We start from the raw sequence: 23,088 nt of genomic DNA on the forward strand, positions 1-23,088 counted from the left end.
GAAGCAAGTTCCATTTAACCACAACATGTGTGTTGGAGGGGGGAGGGTACTTGAATACACAATGTTTATATTTAAAAAACATAACTCCTAAGTCTTCCATTCATTTCCTGTTCACCTTAGAAGAACTCACTGATGCTTTCTGAGAAGACTTCACTTGCCAGCCTCTGTCCCCTCAGCCCCGTGTGGATGAAACCGCACAGGACCTTGGAAGTAGGCGGAGTCTGGAGAAGTTGCTTTGTTCACCTTTCCATTTAATCACGATTACACAGCCACGTGGTTACCTGCCTTGCTGTTAAAAGTCCCACCAAGGGCTCAGTCGGTTAAGCGTCTAACTCTTGATTTCGGCTCAGGTCATGATCCCAGGGTGGGGAGATGGAACCCCATGTCAGGCTCCACGCTGGGTTTGGAGCCTGCTTGAGATTCTCTGCCCCTCCCTTGCTTACACATGCATGTGCGTGCATGCGCGCTCTCTCTCAAAACAAAAATTTTAAAGCCCACTAAGAACGAACTTATTTCAGACTGAAACAGTTCTTCGTCCCAAGATCTTGTAGCCTTTAATTCTGGTGCTTTTGCCTGAGAGCTGTGCTCCCTTCCTTGGACCACACACAATCTGTCACATGGTTCTCAACCGGGACTGCACATCACAGCCACAGGGAAGCTTGTTTGTGAATGCTCTCTAACTCGAAACTCTCCCTTGGAGGCAAGTGTTGGTCACTGGTCAGCTGCGGATGCTGGGTTGTATCTGGGCAGTGCTGGGACCAAATACATTTTCCATTCCTCATTTTGTATCTTGGCTGCAGCTCAGAGCCAAAGGGGAAGAATTAAGTCTCGGCCTGTGTTCCCCTGGGAGGCCCAGGACAGAGGGTGGGGATAAGGGGGAAAGCAAATCCAGGCTGTCGGTGGTATGAGTGGGGGGTGAACACCCTGCTACTTTGGCACTCAGAGCCTTCCACGAATACCTGTGCTGAAATGATGACAAATGCCGTGTGTTATGTATTACTTTACAAAGCGCCCCCCCCAACAAACCTCATCTCATTTGTTCATCACGTTGACTTTTTAAAATTGAGATGTAATTTATGTACAAGAAAAAAAAATCCTTCAGTGGTTTTCATTATATTCCCAGAATTGTACAACTGTCACTACTAATTGTGGATGTTTTCTCACCCCAGGGAGAAACCCTGTTCCCACTGGTGGTCACTACCTCTTCCCCTTCCTCCTAGCTCTGGCGACCACTTACTTTTCCTTTCTATAAATTTGCCTACTGTGGACATTTCATACAAATGGAAGCATATAAGTGGCCTTTTGTGTTATCCAGGTTTTAACATGTACCAGAACTTTATTCTTCTATGTTGCCTAATACTGTCATATCGTAAGGATACCCTATGTTTTATCCACTCATCGGTCAATGGACATTTGGGTTATTCCTGCTGCTTGGCAAGTGTGAATAATACTGTTGTGAACATCCACGTATGTATTTTTATGTGAACATATATATTTATTTCTCTTGATTATATACTTAGGAGTGGGATTGCTGGCTCACATGGCAACTCGGTTTACCCTGTTGAGGAGCTGCCAGACCATTTTCCACAGTGGTTGCACCATTTTACACTTCCACCAGCAATGGATGTGGCTTCCTGTTTCTATGCATTCTTGCCAACACTTATTGTTTGTTTTACTATGGCCATCCTAGGGGGTGTCAGGTGGTATCCCACTATGATTTTGATTGTATTTCCCTGATGATTACTGATGTTGAACGTCTTTTCACGTGCTTATTGGCCATTTGTATATCCTCTTTGGAGAAATGCGTTCAGATTTTTTGCCCATGTTTTAATTGGGTCGTTTGTCTCTTTGGTGCTGTAGGAGTCCTTTATATTTTCTAGATGCTAGATGTTTGTCAAATTAGACTTGCAAATAGGTTCCCCATTTTCGCCCTATGGTAACCTGACATGCCATCTTCCGGGGTTCTTTCTGGTGGCCTGCTGTTGGAGAGAGCGTGTGACAGAGAGCCTCCTACCCTGGTGGTCTTGGAGGGACTCTTAGAGTTGGTCTAATCCAGCCAGGCTTGCTTGAGGGAATCTATCCAAGAGAAGGGAAGTGCAAAGTGCTTCCACTTTGACGGATCCGCTCCATCTGTTCACATTCATCCGTGGAGGGCTTCACAAGGAGACATGTTCTCTAGAATGTCCCACATGTAGATGGTTGAATCTAGTATCTAGACGAGAACTCAGGCAACCAAAACATTGCCCTACTGTGTTTGCTCTGCCATTCACAGCAGTTGTGTTTACCGTGTGCTGTCTTGAGCCTTGGAGCTAGTTACCAGGAAGTGTCTGTCCAGCCTCGCCTCTGCCTCTGATCTCCCCTTTCTTACCAGGAGCAATCACACCCCCAGTTGTGACTACTTTACCAGATCTACACATCTCCCTAGCAGGCCAGGGACACACAGGGTATGTCCTTGATGTCCAGGACATTCAGCCAGGCCCCTTGCCTGTGAGTCCAAATCCGGGGAGAGCTGGGATGAATGTGACTTCTGTCCCTGAGGCCACTATGACTCTGTTTAACCCAGGGTTGAGGCCACTATTGGGGCCTGGTAATAGACTAAGGATGGAAGCTCTTCTACCAGCAATAATGTGAAATGGAAGAGCAGCCGGGCTCGGGATTGGCTTAAAGGGTACATCCAGACCCATGAGCCACACAGCCATGCTGTGAGTGGGGGAGGACCTGTCCAGGGCCACCTGAAGAGGGCAGAAAGAGCAGGAATGGAAGCAGTGGACTCACACTGTAGAGGCAGATGGTAGGCAGGGTTGGTTCTCAAGATGGTGGTCTTCTAGACCAGAAGTATGTTCTAGAATAAAGATTTTGTAAAAGGGAACATTTTTGCATATTTCAGCAAATGGAGTAGCAGGTGATGGTCTGAAGATGTTTTGTGTCCATTTGAGCCCAAAAGGATTGTCCTGCCCCAAAGCCAATAGTGCCCTTTGGGAGAAATGCTAGTAAAGAGAAAAGATTTAATGTTGGGATTCCAACCATTTTATTGGTCAGGAAAATACTTATTCTTTTAAAACGTAAGTGTGTATGAAGATACCGTGAAAGGTGCAAAGGAGTTTAAAAATGTATCCTTACCCAGCCAAGGGTGTCCAGAGTCTAGCAGAGAAGCTAACATACGTATAAAAACTATCTTGTGGAGAAGGCATAAAGCTCTGTATCCCACATCTCCGTGAAAACGCTGAGGGAGGGAGATTCCATGGTGGTGGTAGAGTACCTCAAGTGGAAATCCTGGACACCCTGTGGTCCTGTAGAGGGTCTTCCTAATTTTTACATGACCACAAAAAACCTCCATCCAGATGTTCCTACCAAATCAGGAAGTTCTGTTAAGAAACGCTACTTTTGGAAAACTAATCACGTATTCTGTTTAGCTTCGCTTGGGAAGTTTTCCTTCTACAAGTGAGGGAGCCTTTCATGCAAAGACTTTAAGAGCGCAGAGTTGCACGGAAAAGGGAATCCACAATTGATTCTGGGTCCTTGGCTGAAGGACACTTGTATGTGCCCAGACCCCATGGTGGCCACGTTCCGCTTTGGTAGCTCATGAGGGAGTACCTGCCCAAGCCCTTCTCCGCGGATGGTCTGTCTGCTGCAGGCACACTCCTCCCCCATCAGTGTCACCCCGGTGCCAGTATCCAATGAAGCCTTTGTAAGAAAAGGGGGAGAGCATTAGGTGGGAAGGGAGAGACCTTAGATTTTTGGGAAGCTTTCTAAGTCCACGTGCATGAACTCCTTGGCCACCAAAGTGTGGGAGGTACTTTGCAAGGCACTTGATGTCCTCTCCAGTTTGGAGACATCCATGTGGGATGAATCCAGGATGTGACTTGCCTAAGGTCACATCCCGTCCGTGTCAGAGCAGGCTTCTTGGCTTCTGTACTCCCAGCTCGTTCCGTACTGGCCTTGGTGTCTTTGCAGTCACATCTGCCTACCATCTTGTCATTTCCTTGAGCCTGTAACCTCCCTGAGTTATGGAACTGTCAGCAGTTAAGAGATCTTCAAATTAGAACCGCTTGAGGTTTTTAGCCCAGCTAAATGCTGCTCTGATTATTCCCCCAGAGAAATTGCAAACTCGTAGGGAGAGAGAAGACGAGTGAGTACACAAATAACTGTATTGCAGGATGGGGGAGGTGCCCGCAGAAAGTCACACACAAGGTGCTGAGATGGCTTCAAAGGAGAGCCCACATCTCCCTGTGGACAGGAACAGATGCGTGACGAGGCACATGTTGATGGGCGGGCAGAGGAAGAAGACGACTTAAGACTTCACAAAGCCCTTTTTCTGTGTGTACATCATTCTGTTTGCATCTTGCCCAACATGGAAGTATCAGAGAGCGAGGCCTGTTTTTAAAACTTGGGGGTTGGGGCAGAAAGAGCTCAGAAGTCCGGTAACATTTGCATGTGTCAAAAACGCACATCTGATTTGTGGCTTATCAGCTCCAGCTCTGGTCCTAGGCCTCCAGAATTGAGATCGGTCAGACCTCAGAAGTTTTCTTGACGTTTATGGTACATGACTGGAATAATTGAAGCAGTATTTAGCTAGATAGATAGCCTTACATGTTTCCATGTTTAAAGCCACCTGTTCTAGGGGCTCCTGGGTGGCTCAGACCATTGAGCGTCTGATTTCAGCTTAGGTCATGATCTAGCGGTTCGTGAATTCAAGCCCCACATCGGGCTCACTGCTGTCGGCACGGAGCCTGCTTCAGATCCTCTGTCCTGCTCTCTCTGCCCCTCCCCTGCTTGTGCTCTCTCTCCAAAATAAAAACTGCCTGTTTGAGATGGCCTGGGAGTCGGTGGGCTTGGTTCACAGCCCCTCTGCAGCTGGAGGGGCAGGAAACAACTTGAGCTCAGTCAGTGAAGGGCATAAGGACAGCAGGAACCTTTCCCCAGACCTACAAGAGGTCTCGGGCTCCTAGCACCTCTCTGCTCTCCCACCGAAGGAAGGGGGGGGGGGGGAATGATAATGGGAATGGGAGCTTTGCAGGAGACTATGAGGACGTTCTGGAACTCCATATTGGGTATGGTTGCACAACTCTGCAAATATACTAAAATCTATTGTCCACTTAAAAATTTTATGGTATGTCAGTTATCTCAATAAAAGTTATAAAAAGCAGAACTTCTAAACAGCACTTTTACACTGTAAAAAATGTAAAGGGGAGAATGCTTTTTGTTACTTGCTCTTAGGCTGACACCCTCTCTGATACCCGTAGCTTTGTTAGACACCTGCCACCGAACCAAGGAAGGTGACGGACGTGGTGGAGAGGCAGGGAGCTTGGTCTCCATTTCCCTTTGCCTCCCAGGGTGCTGAGGACCATGGCCTGGGAGGGAGAGGGGGATCCGAAGGAGGCCCACGCTGGCGGATGGTTGTGGAGCGCAAGGAGGAGCTCCAAAAGGACCAGACTGCCAAGCGTGCCCTGCTCACCACCCAGCGGGAGTTCCTAATATTCCACTGTGCTCCGTTCTTCTCATGAAACTTCTGGAGGACCCCATTTAAAGGCAAATGTGCTTCAGGAGAAAGGGGTACAATCCATTTACTCCTCAATAATACTTCTTGAAAAATTTTTATTTGGTAAATATCTTTTAATGTTGATTTATTATGAGAGAGGGAGCACGCATGCATGCCCTGGGGAGGGAGGGAGGAGAGCAAAAATCCCAAGTAGGGTCCACGTCAGCACGGAGCCCAATATGGGGCTCCATCTCAAGAACCCGTGAGATCATGGCCTGAGCTGAAATTGAGTCAGATGCTCAGCCAACCAAGCTACCTAGGCGCCCCCACCCCAAGTAATAGATGAGAATGAGATGAATGAGTTCACTGGACAGTCACTCAGCCAGGCCTCAGATGCACAATCTGGAGGCAGCACCTAAATGATTTCCAAACAGGCGACGAGGACCGCGTGTGTTCCTGCGGACAGGGCCTGTATGGCAGCCCCTGATGCTGCTGACGGATGCCTCTGCCGAGGACACAGAACCAATGGGGACGGATGGCCGAGCTCACTTGCAGAGGGATTCAGATGGGAAATTCTGTCTCCTTAGAGTAGAACTGTGTAGAAACAATGTGTGATATGAGGAGGTTGTGAGCTGGAAACAGGGAAGGAGCGAGGAGGGTCAGAGTGAACATCTGTGTGAAGGAAGATTTAAGTAGAGATCTCCTCAGAGGCCGAGAGACAGACTTGAGGCCTTCTGAAAGATTCCCTTCCAGAACAAACCAAAGCACAATTACTGAAAAGGTGGCGGGATTGCGAGTGCTCTGGGTTTTTTGCTTTTGTTTTTAATTGGGAGTTGCTGAATACCTCATGGTGGGCTCACGTTACTCTAATGAAACAAATGATAGGTGAGGTCTGCTTTGGGCAGGAAGATGGTTCTGGGGCACCTGGGTGGCTCAGTCGGTTAAGCACCTAGCTTCAGCTTAGGTCATGATCTCGTGGTTCGTGGGTTCAAGCCCCATGTCGGGCTCTGTGCTGACAGATCGGAGCCTGGAGCCTTCGGATTCTGTGTCACCCTCTCTCTGCTCCTCTGCTCGTATTCTCTCTCAAAAACAAACGTCAAAGTTAAAAGATTTCTTCTAACGTATACCAAAATGTGTGAGTGGTAGTGTCACTGGGGGTTAGGATAAGGCCAACTTTTATTTGCTGATGTATATTTTCTGCATGTAAATGGGGTGCCTGGGTGGCTCAGTCAAGCTTCCGCTTCTTGGTTTCAGCTCAGGTCATGATCTCACAGTTTTATGGTTCGAGCCTTGTGTCGGGCTTTACACTGATTGTGGAGCCTGCTTGGGATTCTCTGTCTCCCTCTCTCCCCTCTCCCCCACTCATGCTGTGTCTCTTTCAAAACAAATAAACTTAAAGTTTTCAACGAGAAGTACTAACTTTATGAAAGAAAGCCAACATTTAAAACCAAGCTGTGTCCCAGGCAAGGTTCCTCCTCTAGCAGCCAAGGGGAGCTCCGTGCTTGGGCAGAAACCCCGTGAGTGGTCCAGCCTCTGGTCAGTCCTCCCAGAGAGACCTCCAAACCCTCCTTTTCCCTCTTCCACTCATGACTGTATAAGTCAGCCACATACTGAAATTCTCACATTGGAGGAAGACAGTAGGTCCAGGAATGGTTTTTTACTGCTCTGAGAACAGCTTTATGCCGGGACTAGCGACCCTATGGGGCACTGAGATGGCTGCGGCCCTTCTGTGGCTGGGAGGCAGGCCATGCCACCTGACGCACCTACTTTCCCTCCAGGTGGGCCTACCACGACTTCTTCAACCGGTATCGGGTGCTGGTCAAGAAGAGAGAGCTCGCCAACACAGACAAAAAGGCCATCTGCAGATCTGTCCTGGAAAGCCTCATCAAGGTGAGCTGGTGCACCCCTGGAGGCTTACCCGGAATGCCTTGGGAATTGGGGGAGTGATCAGCCCTTGTGGTCTTTCATCTTTCTTATTAAAACTGTTTGACATGCTCGTCCATTTTCCAACATCAGCGACTTTAAAAGAGAAGTCCCTTCACGTATATAGCGGACTTTTTTCACGTCTCGGCACGTGTAAAAAGTAAAAATGTTTGTACATTTTGTGATGAAGCCACCACTGGCCTGTGGCTCTGGCTTCTCCAAAGCCTGAGGCTCCATATTATCTGCCCACACCGCACACCTGCCCAGGGGCTCTGACCTAGCCCAGGCACAGCTTGGAAGTCAGCATTTGGGAAAATAGGTGAACTTTTCCTATCTTCTTCTTGCACAGCTGACCTCCGGCCTTCCCCTAAAGGCTTGTTTTAAATAAGGCAACAGATGTAATTGACACAACCTGAACTCAAACCTGAGCCTTGAGACTGGAGCTACTTTGGGGCCCTTTGTGAGGGGTGTATCCTAGATATTAGCTCCACAGAATTCAGGGATTCTAGGAGGACATGGTAAAAATGGTCTTGATAAAGGGTTAGATTACATCAAACATCTTCCCTTTCGAAAGGTAACGTCATGGAGAGAACTAGATCAAAAAATTTTCAATTTTAAATACAGTTCACTCTTACACATTGTAGGTGTAAAGGGCATCACCCCCCCCCCCCCCCCCACCCCCTAAACTAAAAAAAAAAAAAAAAAATTCACATAGAACTTCAGACTTCCTAAAAGTAAGCCACTAATAAATAGCCTGCTGTTGACCAGAAACCTGGTGCATGGTGTCCTGTGTTGCAGACACATGTATCCTTTACTGCAGGGGACAGTCTTTGTGTTAATGCCCAGCCCCTGCTTATAAGCAGTGAGCCGATCACAGCTGGAGCATTTGGAACGAACTAAGTGTATTCCCTAACGAAAATTGTATGAATGTGTGCTGTTTCCTTTGCTTGAAAGACTTTCTTCCTCTTCCCCTTGTCTGCCTAGGTTCCACCCTCCTTCCTGACTGGGCTCTTAAAATGCCTTCTGGTCTGCAAAGCCTGTTCTGATCTCCCAGAAGGAGTTAGCGACCCCCGTCCTCTTTTGGCCACCAGCACTCCGTTTCTGTCTTCCATTATTGCATTTACCTACCCCCTTGTCTTGCAGTTGAGAGTTTGTCATTTCACCGGACTATGAACACTGAAATGTTAGGGATCCCGTTGTTGTGTCCCTGGCACCATGACTGGTTCTTACAGGAGCTCTGAGTTTGTGCAGGTGGCTGCGTGGGTTCCCAGCTTGCGGGGGGGAGGGGCAGTCACGACTGTCACCTGCCACTAATAGCTCACGGTTATGAAGCACTTAGGAGTCACTTTAACCCTTCACATCCCTCTTCTAGTCCTCGTATGGCGCCTTAGAGGGATGCAAGCCTCCTTCTCATTTTGTAGATGAGGAAACTGAAGTATAGAAAGCCAATCAAAGTTCCCCAAGGTGTTACAGGTGGACCGGCTCAACACCCCCCAGCCACTCTGAATCACAGTGCCCATTGAGCCAGTCTCATTGACTAATGTCACTGTGCATAATTAACCTTTCTGCAGAAAGAATAGGGATCAGTGCTTCAAGACTTATCTGGGGACATTGTATTTCCTGTTTCCCTCCCCTTTTGGGGGGCCTCATCTTCTAGTCACCAGTGCTACCTAGGGTGAAGCTGCATGTTAGCCTAGAAGGGCACCTGCCAGCACCAAGCAAGTGCCAGTGCATTTTAGAACACAGTGACGAGGAGAGAAGCCGGTGGCATGTGGGCCAGGCAACAGGTGCTGAATAGCTGGGAGTTTAATGGGAGGGAGGCTGGGGCCAGCTTCATGAGGTGGTTCATGAGTGATTGTCTCCTCCTACAGGGATTTAGGAATGCCCTTCATCCCCTACTGGAGTTTGTTTATTCTTTAATCCCACCAGTGTGTATTGCATCCTTTCCATGTACTCTAACCTAGAATGGTCGCTCACCGTGAGCCTTATAAAAGAGCATAACACATGCGCCCTGCCCTCCAGGACTGCTAGTACCTGGTGTGATTATAGACCTCACCAGAGGGAATCAGATTATAGAGACCTGAGCCTTGATCGTGACAGGGGAGCAGGATATTAGCAAGTGTCCGCTGGGAGTCCAGGGAGCGTAAGGAAATATGTGTGCACGGCGTGCGGAGAGGAGATGGTGTTGCAGAGGGGGCGTGGTGCAGTGAGAGACCGCTGGCCTGGGAGTCCTGCCTCTCAATGTCTCCAGTGAGACCTAGAGGGAGTCCCTGCATGCCAGGCTTTGGTCTTGGCATCCGTGAGGTAAAAGGAGTGGCTTGGGGTGGATTGCTGAGATTCCGTTCTGCCCCCTCAGTCTACGATTCTTAGAGGAGCTCTCAGAAGATTACCCCTGATTGGTATGTGAACGGTGTCGTCAGCAAGTTCCGAGGGTTAGAGAAAGCAGGTCTGAGGTAGGGGACGTGCCCCAGACACGTGGGCTGAGGAGAGAGTGGCCATCAGGCTAGTGGTGACTGGCTACAGCAGGTGGGACCTTCAGAAGTATCCTTGTGAAAACAGTGGCTTTGCAGACCAAGTCATACCCTTCCTGGTGGTTTTTCCAGAAGAGGAAACAAGCATATGTGCTCTGGTTCCTGGGATGCAGCAGACACCCCCAGGCCCTGGCTCTGCTGAAGCCTGAGCTGCCAGGCTTCTTTCTGGACTGAGAGGGCTGAGCCACCCACCTTTTGCTCCCTAGCCCCTCTTCACTGAGAGGGAGCCCTGGCCAGTAGGGCAGTGATGAAGGCAGGGCCTCAGCTGCCTGGGGGCTTCTCCCCTCATCCAGCCCATCCCTCCCAGCGTGTGCTGAGGGCCCACTGGGTACATGGCCCTGAACAGAGGCAGGGTTGAGGACCAGGCCCAGACCTAACCTCTCCCAGCTTCGCCTTCGGCCTGGCTGTGAACGGGGACAGTCGGCGACCGTCCAGCTGGACGCTGTGTCCCAGCTTAGGCAGTTCCATCTTGCCTGTGTGAGGAACCCGTAAAACGTGGTGATTCAGCATTATTTCAGAGCCATTTGTCAACCTGAGACATTCTATCATGTGTGTGTTTTTCTTAGACCTTGGCTCATTACTTCTTCCTTATGGTCTTCGTGCCGATGAACAAAATTAGATAGGAGTTTATCTACGAAGAGCACTCAGTTACAGCGGGTTAACTATGAAGTGCTCTACCCCAGCTTGTCTGTAAGCACACTGCTGGGTCGTCTTTCCTTAGCCACAGGGGTGAGCACAGGGAAAGGTAATTAACATTAACCTAATTAGATACACTTAAGACAGTAATTATGTGTCAAATCTCAAAACCTAGTCTGAAGTCAAATAAAATGTCTTTGGAGAGCTATATGCAATCTGAAATTATGCATACAATGGTGTGGCCATTTGAGGATAATCTTTGTAAAATGACCTGAGCGGGTCATTTCCTTGCTCAGAGCACCACCAGGGGCTTCCCATCCCAGTTGTGTACTGTGGCCTGCGGGGCCTTTGGTGATTTGTTCTTTCTGCCCCCACACTTGACCCTCCTTGACTTTCCTGTTCCTCAAACATACCCAGCTTTTGCTACCACAGGACGTTTGCATCTGTTCTACTCTTCTCCTGGGGATGCCTCCTTTAGTTTATTTAGGTTTTTGTTCAAATACTCCCTCCATAAAAACGCCTTCCTAGATTTACCCTATTTAAGCATCCCCATCCCACGCTTAAATCCCAAGTTTTACTGTCTTCAGAATCTTCATTGCCTGAAAACCTTGCCTTGGTTTGCTTGCCTTTCTCCTCTCACCATGATGTCAGTTGCCTGACGGCAGGCATCTTGTTCAGTGTTGTGGCCTGGACACCATAACCCCATGTCTAATAGTAGGGACTTAGTGTCTGTTCAGTGAATGCTGAGAGTTGGGTTGTGTCTCAGGAGCAGGGGTATCCAAGCTTTGACCAGGGAACGCTGCATGGAAGAACTGGATGGTAGGGTATGTTACCTCACTGATGCTCCCCTCCCTGCTTTGTAAAGGATCCCGACAAGTTCCAGTTTGGCCGCACCAAGATCTTTTTCCGGGCAGGCCAGGTGGCTTACCTGGAGAAGCTTCGGGCTGACAAGTTCCGGGCAGCCACGATCATGATCCAGAAAACTGTCCGGGGCTGGCTGCAGAAGGTGAAATACCGCAGGCTGAAGGCCACTACCTTAACTCTGCAGCGGTATTGCCGAGGGCTCCTGGCCCGCAGGTGAGACAAACTGGGGCACATCTGGTGTGTCAGGTCGCGGGGGAGGGGGGCTTGGTTGGTTGGCCTCCCTCAGCCTGATTAGAGTGGTTCTTTCTGCACCCAGCTTTCTCTCAGGAACTGGGTACGTGTCTCCTGCGCCCTTCTCACCCGAGGGAGTAAGTCTAGCTCCAAGTCTCCTGGTTCTCCCAGTCTGTCCCCATCCCACCAGTACTAATCTAGGATGGGCCCTGTGTGCCACAAAACCACTATTTTCCCTTTGCCTAAATCCCAAAGTAATCTTCTTTTAGAAAAAAAGACCAATTCAGCCTTCACCCCTTCCACTAAGCTTCTTTATTTTACAGCACCATTTTCCAATTCCCCCGGGAGTTTGGGAATGAGAGCTGGAAAGATCCTGGAAGGTCCTTAGGTAGATTCATTGCATGGAGCCAGTATGAGGGTATGACTTTAGCCACAGGTGGCTATGCAGGGGCAGAGCAGCCCAGCACCATGTAGCCCAAACTACTTTCCCTCCCACCTGGTCTCGTTGGGTCGATAAGGCACCAAAGCAGTGTGAGCCTCTCCACCGAGAGGGCACGTGGGACACGGCCTCCCGCGAGACCCACACCTCGTTCTAGATCCACGGGCTCACGATGTAGGGATTTCCTTATTCCATGAAGTCTTGCATTTGGAAGTCAAACTTTGACAAGTGGCTGTTCAGTCACTTCTGCTGGAACATTAAAAGGAAAAAAAAGCCCCTGAGTTACAAGCCAGATCAGGCATCCTTTGTATCCGAAAGTTCGAGATTGCTCATGCTGGCCTTCACATCCTTGCTGTAGGCTGTTTCCCCGGGCTTAACCAGAGATGACGAATGCCACTGATCACCTCTGAATCACCGAGAGATGATCTCTGGAACAAAAGCTATAGAAATAGAAAGTTGTCAGTAGCACCAACGCTAAGTAATTGTCAGCAGTCTGTGCCCGTAAGCCAAGTCATTGCTGAGTGCCCCTGTGTGTGCAACTCTGTCTTACCCAGAGGACAGGGAGAACCTAAAACAGAGTTGGCCTGTGTTCTCCCTGTGGGAGTTCGTGCCCCGGGGGACATGCAGGGCCCACATAGGGAGAAAGTACCTACAAAGAGTTAGACTGTCGAACCAGACTCCCTTCACGCGGGGTGGGGCTGGTGGGGAAGTTCCCTCTGCCTCCCGGGCTCTGCTAGAGGACTTCTGAGAGCCTTTCTAACTTTTAATATTCTGAGTTTCTGAACACTTACTATGCACCTGGCATCAAACAAAGCCCTGAAGGATAAGAAGTGTCAGACTAACTTTGTCTTACTTGGGGGGTGTGGTGGGGAATGGAGAAGCGAAACAGGAAAGTAGAGATGTCCATGCGTCGTGCGTCCCAGACGGAAAGAGCAGGGAGATAGGGTGCAGGCCTGTGAAGGTTTTATTCATTCAGCAAATATATACTGAGCACCTACAGGCCTGGCCCTTGCTAGATATGGGGGGCATGATTGAGAGCTGGCTGTTGGCATCTCCAAGCTGAGTGAGGTACCGGAGACCGACAGAAGCATAAACATGGTGTCAGTGGGGACTGCCCAGGTTGGTGTGAGGGGTTCACGGGAGGGGGAGTGAGCAGGGCTTGGGAGGCTCAGACTGAGCTTTAAACTTTTGGGAAGACCTCTTAGACAACACGGAAGATGCTCATGCTGCCATTCAGGGCCTGAGCTCCAGGTACCCGTGGCGTTGCTGTGTTCTGTGAGCGTGATCAACATGGGCTCAGCCTGGGGCATCCAAGCACATGGCTTGCGTTCACACACGGCTCCCAGGCCTCCGTCAGCAGGGCCCGCCTGCGCTCTCCCTCCCCAGGCTGGCCGAGCATCTGCGGAGGACGCGAGCAGCCATCATGCTCCAGAAGCAGTACCGCATGCGGAGGGCCCGCCTGGCCTACCAGAGGGTCCACAGGGCCACCGTCACCATCCAGGCCTTCACTCGGGGCATGTTCGTGCGGAGAATGTACCAGCAGGTGTGTAGCCACTCCCCCCCCCCCCGCCCCCGCCGCCAGCCCTGCCCCGGGGACTCAGGGGCTGCAGACTGGGAGTCAAAGCAGCAGCAAATGGATTGTCACCACCACGAACATTGTGGGTGTGCTCCTAACGTTCTGCTAAGTGATTTGACACCTTTGCTCCCACTGAGTCCTTTCAAAGTCCCACAAAGTATAGTATATTAGAGTCTTCCAGAGAAACGGAACGCGCGTGTGTGTATACAAATATGGGGACTCTCAGGAAATCGTCCACATGGTTATGGATGCTGGGAAGTCCCATAATCTACCATCTATAAGCTGGAGGCCCAGGAAAGCCAGGGGTGTAAATCAGTCCACGTCTGAAGGCCTAAGAACCAGAGGAGCCAATAGTGTAAATCCCAGTCCCAGTGCAGGAGAAAATGATGTCCTAACTCAAGCAGTGAGGCAGGAGGAAGGGGGCGAATTCCCCTTCCCTCTGCCTTTTGTTCTCTTTGAGCCCTTAGGGATGATGCCCTCCCACATTGCAGGGAGGACAGTCAGATGCTCATCTACTGTAGAAACGCCCTCAGACGCACCAGAAGCAGTGTTTAATCTGGGCACCGTGAGGCCTGGCAAGTCCACATGCGAGAGTAACCATCATAGGTTGGATGGGTGCGTGTCGTCATACTCCTTTGACAGCTGAGATGCTCGGGGACGCTGTCCCCTGCCCAAAGGGCACTTGGTCAGCCAGTGGCAGAGCCTGGTGACCTGTCTTGGGCTCGCTCAGACTTGAGAGCAGAGGGCAATATGAGGTATCATCAGGTCTCACCGCTTCATTTAGTGGGTTAGGACTCTGAAGCCCAGCAAGGTAAGGTCAGGGCAACGGGACCCCGACCTCCCTGCCAGGCCATTATTCCAGCGAAGCCGAGTTACCCAGTAGCCTTGAGTCAGGACACAGCCATTCCAGCATATCACTCCGATACAGCTGAAGCCCAAAGCTAGGATGAAGGACAGATTGGAAGGAAAGGTCTAAAATATTCTTTTTTCATGAAGAGAACATTTTTCTCTTTTATGTTCGAGAAGGTCTGATTTTCTAATAAAACACTGAAGTGACCGTGAAAAATCAAATGTGATCATACACCAGGGTGGCACTGAGTGATGTAAGATGGGGAAACCCAAGTCAGTGGGAGGTCGTTGTGTGAACGTTCCTGGGAGATCAGTGACATCTGTGTGATGTCCTCAGGGAAGGGGCACATGACTTTGGGAGGCACTAGGCTTGAACCCAGCTCTATCTTAGAGCTGTGATACTGGGCTTATTTGCTCATTTATTCATTTATCCCACAAATACTTCTTTTGCAAGGCCTTAGGGTAGACACATTGAGGATCTCGTTTTCTGAGTGGTTGGTAACTTGATAGAAAAAGGAAAGTGAATTACAAGCCATATTTGTACCTATAAGTCATTGGCTCATCATGGACTCTGACTAGAGAATCTCATCCCCCGGGCTCCCCATCACCAGGGAGGGGAGCTGAATCTGTTGAGTGGGAAGATGCCAGCAGGGTTTATCTTCAGGTCCCTCCAACTTGGGAGGTTTTTATGCTGTGGTTCCCTAACCAATAAAACAAAGTAAAACAAACTACTAAAAACAAGAGTTTAACAGCTGGCTCTCTGCAGGTAGATAGGCTGCTGCAGAACTTAGTTAAAACTTGTTCATGAAACAAATGGCCACCAAAACTTTGTTAGGCATGTCCTCTCTGCATCTCCTAAAACTAGGCCAGTCTTGACTCTCCCTTCCTCCAGGCAGTGTGTGAGCGTCCCTCGTTCCTGTCCTGCAATGCAAACCCACCAGGTGTGTGCTTGTCCCCACCAGGTCCTCATGGAGCACAAGGCCACCATCCTCCAGAAGCACGTGCGGGGTTGGGTGGCACGTAGGCGCTTTCAGCGGCTGCGGGGCGCGGCCATCGTCATCCAGTGTGCCTTCCGCATGCTTAAGGCCAAGCAGGAGCTGAAGGCCCTCAAGATCGAGGCCCGCTCAGCAGAGCACCTGAAACGTCTCAACGTGGGCATGGAGAACAAGGTGGTCCAGCTGCAGCGGAAGATTGATGACCAGGTCAGCATCAGGAGCTCCCTGCCAGGGGTTGGGGGCTGTGGGAGGCACCAGGGGGGCCTTTGAGAGAAATCCTCAGGGGAACTGCTTGTGTCAGAGACCTGAGGGAGCACAGACATCCCGAGAAGATCACTCGGCAGGAACGTCTACTGACTATGGCAGACAGAATAGGGCCCCCAAAGATGTTTGCATCCTAATTCCCAGGGCCTGTGAATATGGGACCTCACACGGCAAATGGGACTTTGCAGATGTAATTAAGGGTCTTGGGATGGGGAGACAAGCCTGGATTATTTGAGTGGGCCCAGCATATTCACAAGGGTCCTCGCAAGAGGGAGGCAAGAGGGTCAGATTCAGAAAGGATGTGGTGACAGAGGTTGGAGTGAGGCAGGGCCATGAGCCCAGGATGCAGGCAGCCTCCAGGAACTAGAAAAGGCAGTAACATGGATTCCCCACTGGAGCCTCCAGGAGGAACACAGCCCTGCTCTGACCCCTTTTAGGCTTCTGACCTCCAGAACCATAAGGTAATAGATTTGTATTGGTAACTTTATGGTAATTTGTTACTACAGTAGTCAAAATCATGGTCTCCTGCCCTTGTAGAGGCTGCCTGGGGTAGTCATCTTAGCCGATGTTGATGGGGAGGTTTCGCTGCCTGCCAGGCTCTGTCCTGGTGCTTTGTATGAACTTGTTTAACCCTCACAACAGCCCCATAAGGTGAATAGCATCATCCTCCATTCTTGACAGGTGAAGGTCACACAGGTGACCTTGGAAGGCCATGATTTGAACCCCACTGCTCTGGCTCTGGAGCCCATGTTCTTTACCACTTTGCTCTTTGGCCTCTGTTGCGTTGTGTGGTGGGAAAAACACATGCTTTGGAATCCAAAAGAATCCAGTTCACATTCAACTCTGCTGCTTAGAAACCAAGTGACCTGATCCCTCCACGCCTCAGTTTTCTTATCCATAAAATGGGGCTTCTAGGGCTGGAAGAAGAGTGAGTGAACATGCACAAAGGATCTGGTATGCACTAGGGAGCCCAGGAAATGGTTACCACAATTGTATTTATGCTTTTTCCTTTTCCTACCCTAACCACCTTCTCAACCAGTCCCACAAGTCACAAGTCATTGGTCAGGTCTCTATGGGTGTGTGGGGTATTGTGCAGGGCACTGCAAGGAATCCAAAACAAGCCCAGGATGCTCGACACCCCCCACCAGGTCGGAAAGATGAGGCAGGCACGCGTGCACACACTCCCATACACCCACTTTTTTGGTGGCTCCAGTGGCCAATCTTCTTCATTCTCCTCTTTGGAACTTTACTTGGTGCTTGACGGTTTCTGGTGCTTTGTTTGGCTTGGTGAGCAGAGGATGACTTTGACACACATGGATGCTGTATTGCAAGGGAACAATATTAAGGTAGCGTGGCCAACAGCCTCCACTACCCTGATGATTTCCTATGCACTCCCACATGCCATGCCCTGTGATCAGTGTTTTATGTTCACTCTCATTTGATCCTATAGCAACTTTGTGAAGTCATTTTACAGATGAGGAAATTGTGGATCAGGGACATCAAGTACCTTGCTGAGGTCACAGAATTAGAAAGTTCTAGAACCAGCGTTCCAGCCCGATCTGTCTGATCCCACAGCCATAATAAGGATGATGCTAGTTTTCTTAACCACAAATATCACTAAACTGTTAGCCCTTCCCTGTGTATTGTCCTTGCTAACATAGGTTCCCAGCATTGAAAGCAGGCTCACAGTTAGTTTGCCTCATGCAGGGTAGTAAGATGACCATAGGAGCAGGCTCCTGCAGTGGCCTGGAGGGTTTCAATCACCTCCTGAGAAAGGACAGGGGAAAGGGAGGGAGAAGAACACAAAGAATGCCACAGTGTGTTTGTGCAGTGTTGAGAGAGAATCCGAGTTGGAGTCACCAGGCACTGCCCTGGAGGTCACTCCCTTGTATTGCATCTATTCTAGGCTGGGCGTTTTTTAAGCTTCACAAGACCCCAATAGGGCAAGAAAATAAGCCATTTTATACTTAAACCACCTACCCCAAACAGCAGCCCAGAAGTATTGTTTTGACGGTAGTAAAATGTCCCTGCTTCTCTGCTCTTGCAAAGACCAGTCTTCTCAAGAAGAAGCTGTTGTCCTGGATGTTTATGTTCTGATGTGAGTTCAACAGGGTGTCTGTTTTGCTTGAGTACTTAGCAATACAGCAAGTTGAAGTGCAGGGTGGAGGACACTAGGTACCTGCCCTTGGTCGGCCTGCAGTGATAATGCCCAGTCGTGGTTGAAGGCACATCTGCCCAGAAGGATAGGACTGGAAAGGATTGGCCATTTGAAAAACTCAAGTACAGGGAGGGGCCCAGGTTTTGTTATTGTCACTGTTGTTGTTCTGGCTGTTGATCACTGACCACAAAAGACATTTGCATAGTTAAAATTTGCCAATTAACCTTCTGAGTAAAGTGTAGTCAGACGAGTGGCTTTGTTGGCCACCCTGCCAGGAGCCCTGTGTACTGCCCAGTCACTGCAGCCCTCGGTTTCCAGCCCCAGGGCCCTGCATTGGCGTTGCTGATTTCTGAAGTTAACTGGTGAGGTTAAAAATAAATCTGATATTTTACAACCCACGTGCTGGAACATCAAAGAGAAGCAGATTTAAAAGGCCTATTTTTAAAAAGAGCTTTTTGCCTTAAGCTTCCTGCTTGGCAAACATCTGTGAGTGGTGGCAGGTGCTATCCACCCTGGGCAGGCTGCCCTATGTGCAGAGGGTGATCAGAAGAGGCAAAAGGGGTGGATTAGATCCTGCTTCCTGGTACCCCTCCCTGCATTGCCCAACTATGTACCAGGCACATTCTCCTGTATTAATTTATGTAATCCTCACCAGGACCCTGTGAGATAATCTCATCCCCGCTTTAAACTGAGGCACAGAGGCTAAGCAGCCTGCCCAAGGTCACACACTAGTAAGTAGCATGACTAGGATTGAAAAATTTGGCAGTCTGGCTCCAGAGAAGGTTCTGTCCCCAACCAAATTATAGGATATCTGCACATTAGGAGATTCTTTTGACTTAAGAGAATTCCTCAATCCAAGGAGGACTCTTAGCTTTGTTTTGGGTTCATTCACATATAGATGGCATTGTCCTTGGACCAGTTGGTCTTCTACAGTGGGATGTGTGACCCGGTATCAAACATGCTTGACATTCTTTCGTGAGAAGGAGGCATCAGCATAATCTTGGTACCAGGTCTTCAGAGATACTTGTTTATTGAAGTCTCTTGGCAGATGGGGCTGGCCATTTGAAATTGTCTTTCTGTTCTTTGTGTAATGCCCAGAGACAACTCTGGTCACTGCTCTCCTGACACACGAGGTTCTTAAGCCAGAAGGAGAGGACAGGCAAAGACGTCCCAAGGTATTTTTCAGAGCAGCATGGGGTAGTGGACAAAATCCTAGCTGGATGGGGGCCTGAGTTCTGTCTCAGTTACACTTGTACCAGAGTTGACAGCTTGGGATTACGGCTGAATCTGTAAGTGGAGATTGGCCTAAGATTTCTAAAGTAAAGTAACCTCTAGCTCAAAAATTAACCGATACTATGATGTGGCTAAAGTAGTGGTTCCCAACTCCAGGCTGCACTGTAAGATTACCTGGTGGAGTTTTTTTGTTTTGTTTTAAAAGTATTCCCAGTGTCAAGGAGTCAGCAAAGGAGGAAATTGAAGGATAACACGAGGGTAAGGTTAGTGCCAAAATTCATGGCTAAGGTTTCGTGCACCCAACTAAAGTGACAAGACACAAAATTGGCACCAAGTTCCCAAGCAAACAGAAAGAAGGAAATAGGATCATTTGAGAGTTTAAGAGAAAAACTGCTGGAAGAGGATTGGAGCTGTCCCTTGTACTGAAACTTTTTCCTGTGGGTTTTTGTAATCTGTGATCTCAGAAACTGCTACTTCAGAATATCTTTAAACAGTAAATACAGTAACAGTTCCTGGGGCCGTTTCTTACACTGTCCCTGATGCAGGCCTGTGCTGTGACATTTTTTAGCCAAAATGATGTAGCCTATGAACTTGGCTGTCTACAATTCTGGCTTTATTCAGATACAACATGTAGAGTGAGTAGGCCATTTGAACCTACAATTTTTCTTTTATAATGAGGGTCAAGTTTTAGACCTTTAGGAGTACAATGCTGTATTTAAATGTTTTATCTGAAAAAATATGATAGAATCATATGGATTCAGTTAGTAGCCTTTTAAATCAGACTGGTTCAGTATATTTAGTATACACTCAGTAGATACGTTAAATTAGTTATTTTATGATTCACAAGAGCATCCAAGTACGTTTGAGAAATAGCATAATTCACAGTTTTCTGGCCTCCAGTGCCTCAGTGTCCTTAACTGAAATGGGGATATGAATCAGTCTCACTACATAGGATTTTGAGAATTGGATGGAGTTAGTATATGTGAATTATGTAGTACAGTGCCTGCCCCATAGTAAGCACCCAATGAGTGCTGGTAGCACATGTGAAACATGTTATTTTTCATGATGCAGATAGTCTTGCAATGATTTCCTCACCTCCTTCCCCAGGGGTCTGTAGACCATTAATTGGGAACTACTTGAAGCCTCTCCCATACAGTTCGGCAGGTTGTTCACTGCACAAGGATAGTTGGCTATGGGGACAAATAGGGCTGAAGACCATCCTATGCTCTGCTCATCTGACTGTGAGCCCTGGAGCATTGCTGCCCTGTGGAATCTGTGCACCCCTGCAGCTGTGTCCATGCAGAGACGCAGCTCTGTGGACCTCCTTCCTCCCTGGAGGTGGTGCCCTTTCTGGTTTATACAAAAGTTCTGTAGAGGTCAGCACAGGTCTTGGGATCATGGACTAGAGGAACAGGTTGAATGCCAATATCCCTCAGGTGGGGTAATACTTCAAGCCTAAAAAATCTTGCCAAGCAGACCTTTGAGAGGGAAAAAAAGCTTTTGAAAAAGTAACAAATAGGAGAGTCTCAAGTTACCTTCCCAAACAGGTTCCTTGTTGGCAGTTGAGGACAGATCTGTGCCCTTCAGTAGTAGGGGCAGGGTGAGCATCCTCTCAGGATATCTGAGGAACCCAAGGAGAATAGGGGTCTGTCTGGAAATCCCCAGATTCTGGTATTAGGAAAGGGCCTTCACTGGGGCAGGACAGAGTGGGCCAGCTCTCCAGGTCCTACTGACAAAGGCAGCTCTGAGGAGCTTAGCCGCCATTGTAAGGAGGGTTTCTGGGGTCTATGGGGGAGCAAGTCCCCACCTTCCACCCATACATACCCCGTGTCAAGCTTGGCTGCACAGCCATGGGCACCTGATATGGACCTCATGGCATGAGGATAAGATGGGAAACTGCTGGGTCCTTCTGGGGTCTTCCTTTCTGAAATCATGCCTGCAGAGCACAAAATGTGCAGCTGTAGTAAGTCCCCAGCAATGATTTTTGGATGCTGCTGATGACCTAGGGAGGTGCCCAGGTGCTGCTCTTAGGAATCTCCCCACCACCTCAGGTGATCAGCCAAGAGTTCAGACTGAGCAAAGAAGACAGCTCCCGTTTATGGGGCACTTACCGTGTGTCAGGCACCAGGATATCCCTGAATCTTGATGAAACTCCAAGGAAGGGCTTACCATTGTCCCCCTTCCACATATGAGGAAACTGGGGCACAGAGAAGTCGAGTGATCTGATCGGATGTATGCAGCTGATCAGGGATAGAGCTGAGATCTGAACACAAGTCTGTCTGCCTCCATCCACTCTTAACATCCTGACTTCCCCGAGTCCCATGTCCACCTGGATGTTAGCATCCACGAAGAGTCGACCTCCTGGAGAGTCACGTTATCTTTGCATGAGGGTGCTAGGGTGTCCTCTGTGTCTGTGGCAGGATGCTGTCATCTGCAGAACATAGTTCTCCCTGAGAGTCTACAGAGGGGTGGGAGGTACCTGTGCCCCTTGCCACCACCACCATATTTTGTGCCTTCTTCCATACTCCACACTAACTCCAGTCAGAAACCCCTAGAGCCCAGTCCTCTGCTCCACTCCCATGATGATCTGAGCCAGCTATACCATCTGGGGGTGACCGTTGGGCTGAACCTAACTGCCAGTCTGGAGTGGAGAAGAGTGGACATGGCTAACCCACCACACACTCCCTCCCTGAGTCCACTCCCCTTGTGCAGAGACCTTTCAGGCTCCAGGCAGGGGACTCAGACCAGGGCAGGGGGAGGTACAGGCAGGATTGAGTTTTCTAAATGGATGACACCTAACTGGATTTCTCATGATTACTTCAAGCAGCGCTGGCTGCCAGACCAGACATAAGGGCATTTCCTATTGTAACCGGAGGATTTCCCTGGACTGCAGGAGAGTCTCTTTCTGTGACATGAAAACAGGACATGTTCTACTTGGACACCAACAGCAGGTCCCAGGCTTGAGGTCCCACAGCACGAATGGCATCGTGCACTGGGCCCAATGGCCATTCTTCGGCTTTCCGTGAAGCTTAATTTCTGATGTGAATTAGTAGTTGATTCCTGATGCCCCAGTTTATTGGTATTTTAACCAACAGCTCTGGTCTACTTGGAGCTCCCACAGAGAATAGCAATGAAGAATAATCAGTGGCTGTTGGTTGCTTGGAGAGCCTTACTTCACTTTCCCCACAGACCCCTTTCAGCGGGTGCTCTCAAGTCCTGCAGCACCAGTTTTTGCCCATGTTGACACGAGCAGTTGACATTGGCCCTAGGTCCCCCGTGTTTCCTCTGTGTGAGCCCTTCTGTAGTGCCCTTGCAAACCTGTACCAGGCACCTGGGGGGATGTTTCTCACTTTCCTGTTGTTCACTTGGGTGCCCAGTCTGCAGGGGCACAGCATGGACAGAATCTGCCAGGGCATCAGTCTGTGGAGTCAGAGTCTTACAGGGTGAGGTGACAGATGGTGAGAGGGACCCCGGGGCCCTGTAAAGGGCCTCCTTGGAGGAGGGGATACTGAAGGGGTCCTTTGTCTCTGAGCTGGCGATTAGGTTGCAACTCTTTGTGCCAGCAAGTCCAAGGGCAGGAGGGCCCTGTGTAAAAGAGCAAGAAAACCTGAAAAGCAAAGGCTGCAGATCCAGGAAGCCAGCTACGTTGTTCCCACAACTTAAAATTGGCTGCAAGGTCTGTCCAGCTAAACGTAGAAGGCTAACTGCTGTCAGCCAGCTTCCAGCTCTGCCCTCGCTCAAAAACACTTCTTGAATGTCAGCTTTGGTGTTTTTTCTGTTCCTGTATTTCTCCTGGGTTCACAATAGGGTTCTGTCAGGGGGGATGCTGGGAAAGCACTCAAGTATGCAGTGATTGTGAGATTTAATTCCACCTTGGAAGTTCCTTTTTTTTTTTTTTTTTTTTTTTTTT

The 23,088-nt window shown here is 49.2% G+C and overlaps 1 protein-coding gene across 1 annotated transcript in view; it reads left to right on the forward strand.

The window, feature by feature from the left end:
* Nucleotides 1-23,088, forward strand: part of MYO5B (myosin VB) — a 341,711-nt gene that overhangs the window by 259,501 nt on the left and 59,122 nt on the right. The window contains exons 18-21 of the mRNA XM_049620078.1: nucleotides 7,258-7,369; nucleotides 11,435-11,646; nucleotides 13,490-13,646; nucleotides 15,491-15,730. Coding sequence (XP_049476035.1) covers nucleotides 7,258-7,369; nucleotides 11,435-11,646; nucleotides 13,490-13,646; nucleotides 15,491-15,730 — 721 coding nt within the window. The remainder of the gene's footprint in view (nucleotides 1-7,257; nucleotides 7,370-11,434; nucleotides 11,647-13,489; nucleotides 13,647-15,490; nucleotides 15,731-23,088) is intronic.

This window comes from Panthera uncia (assembly GCF_023721935.1).
Source record: "Panthera uncia isolate 11264 chromosome D3 unlocalized genomic scaffold, Puncia_PCG_1.0 HiC_scaffold_8, whole genome shotgun sequence".
Classification (NCBI taxonomy): Eukaryota; Metazoa; Chordata; class Mammalia; order Carnivora; family Felidae; genus Panthera; species Panthera uncia.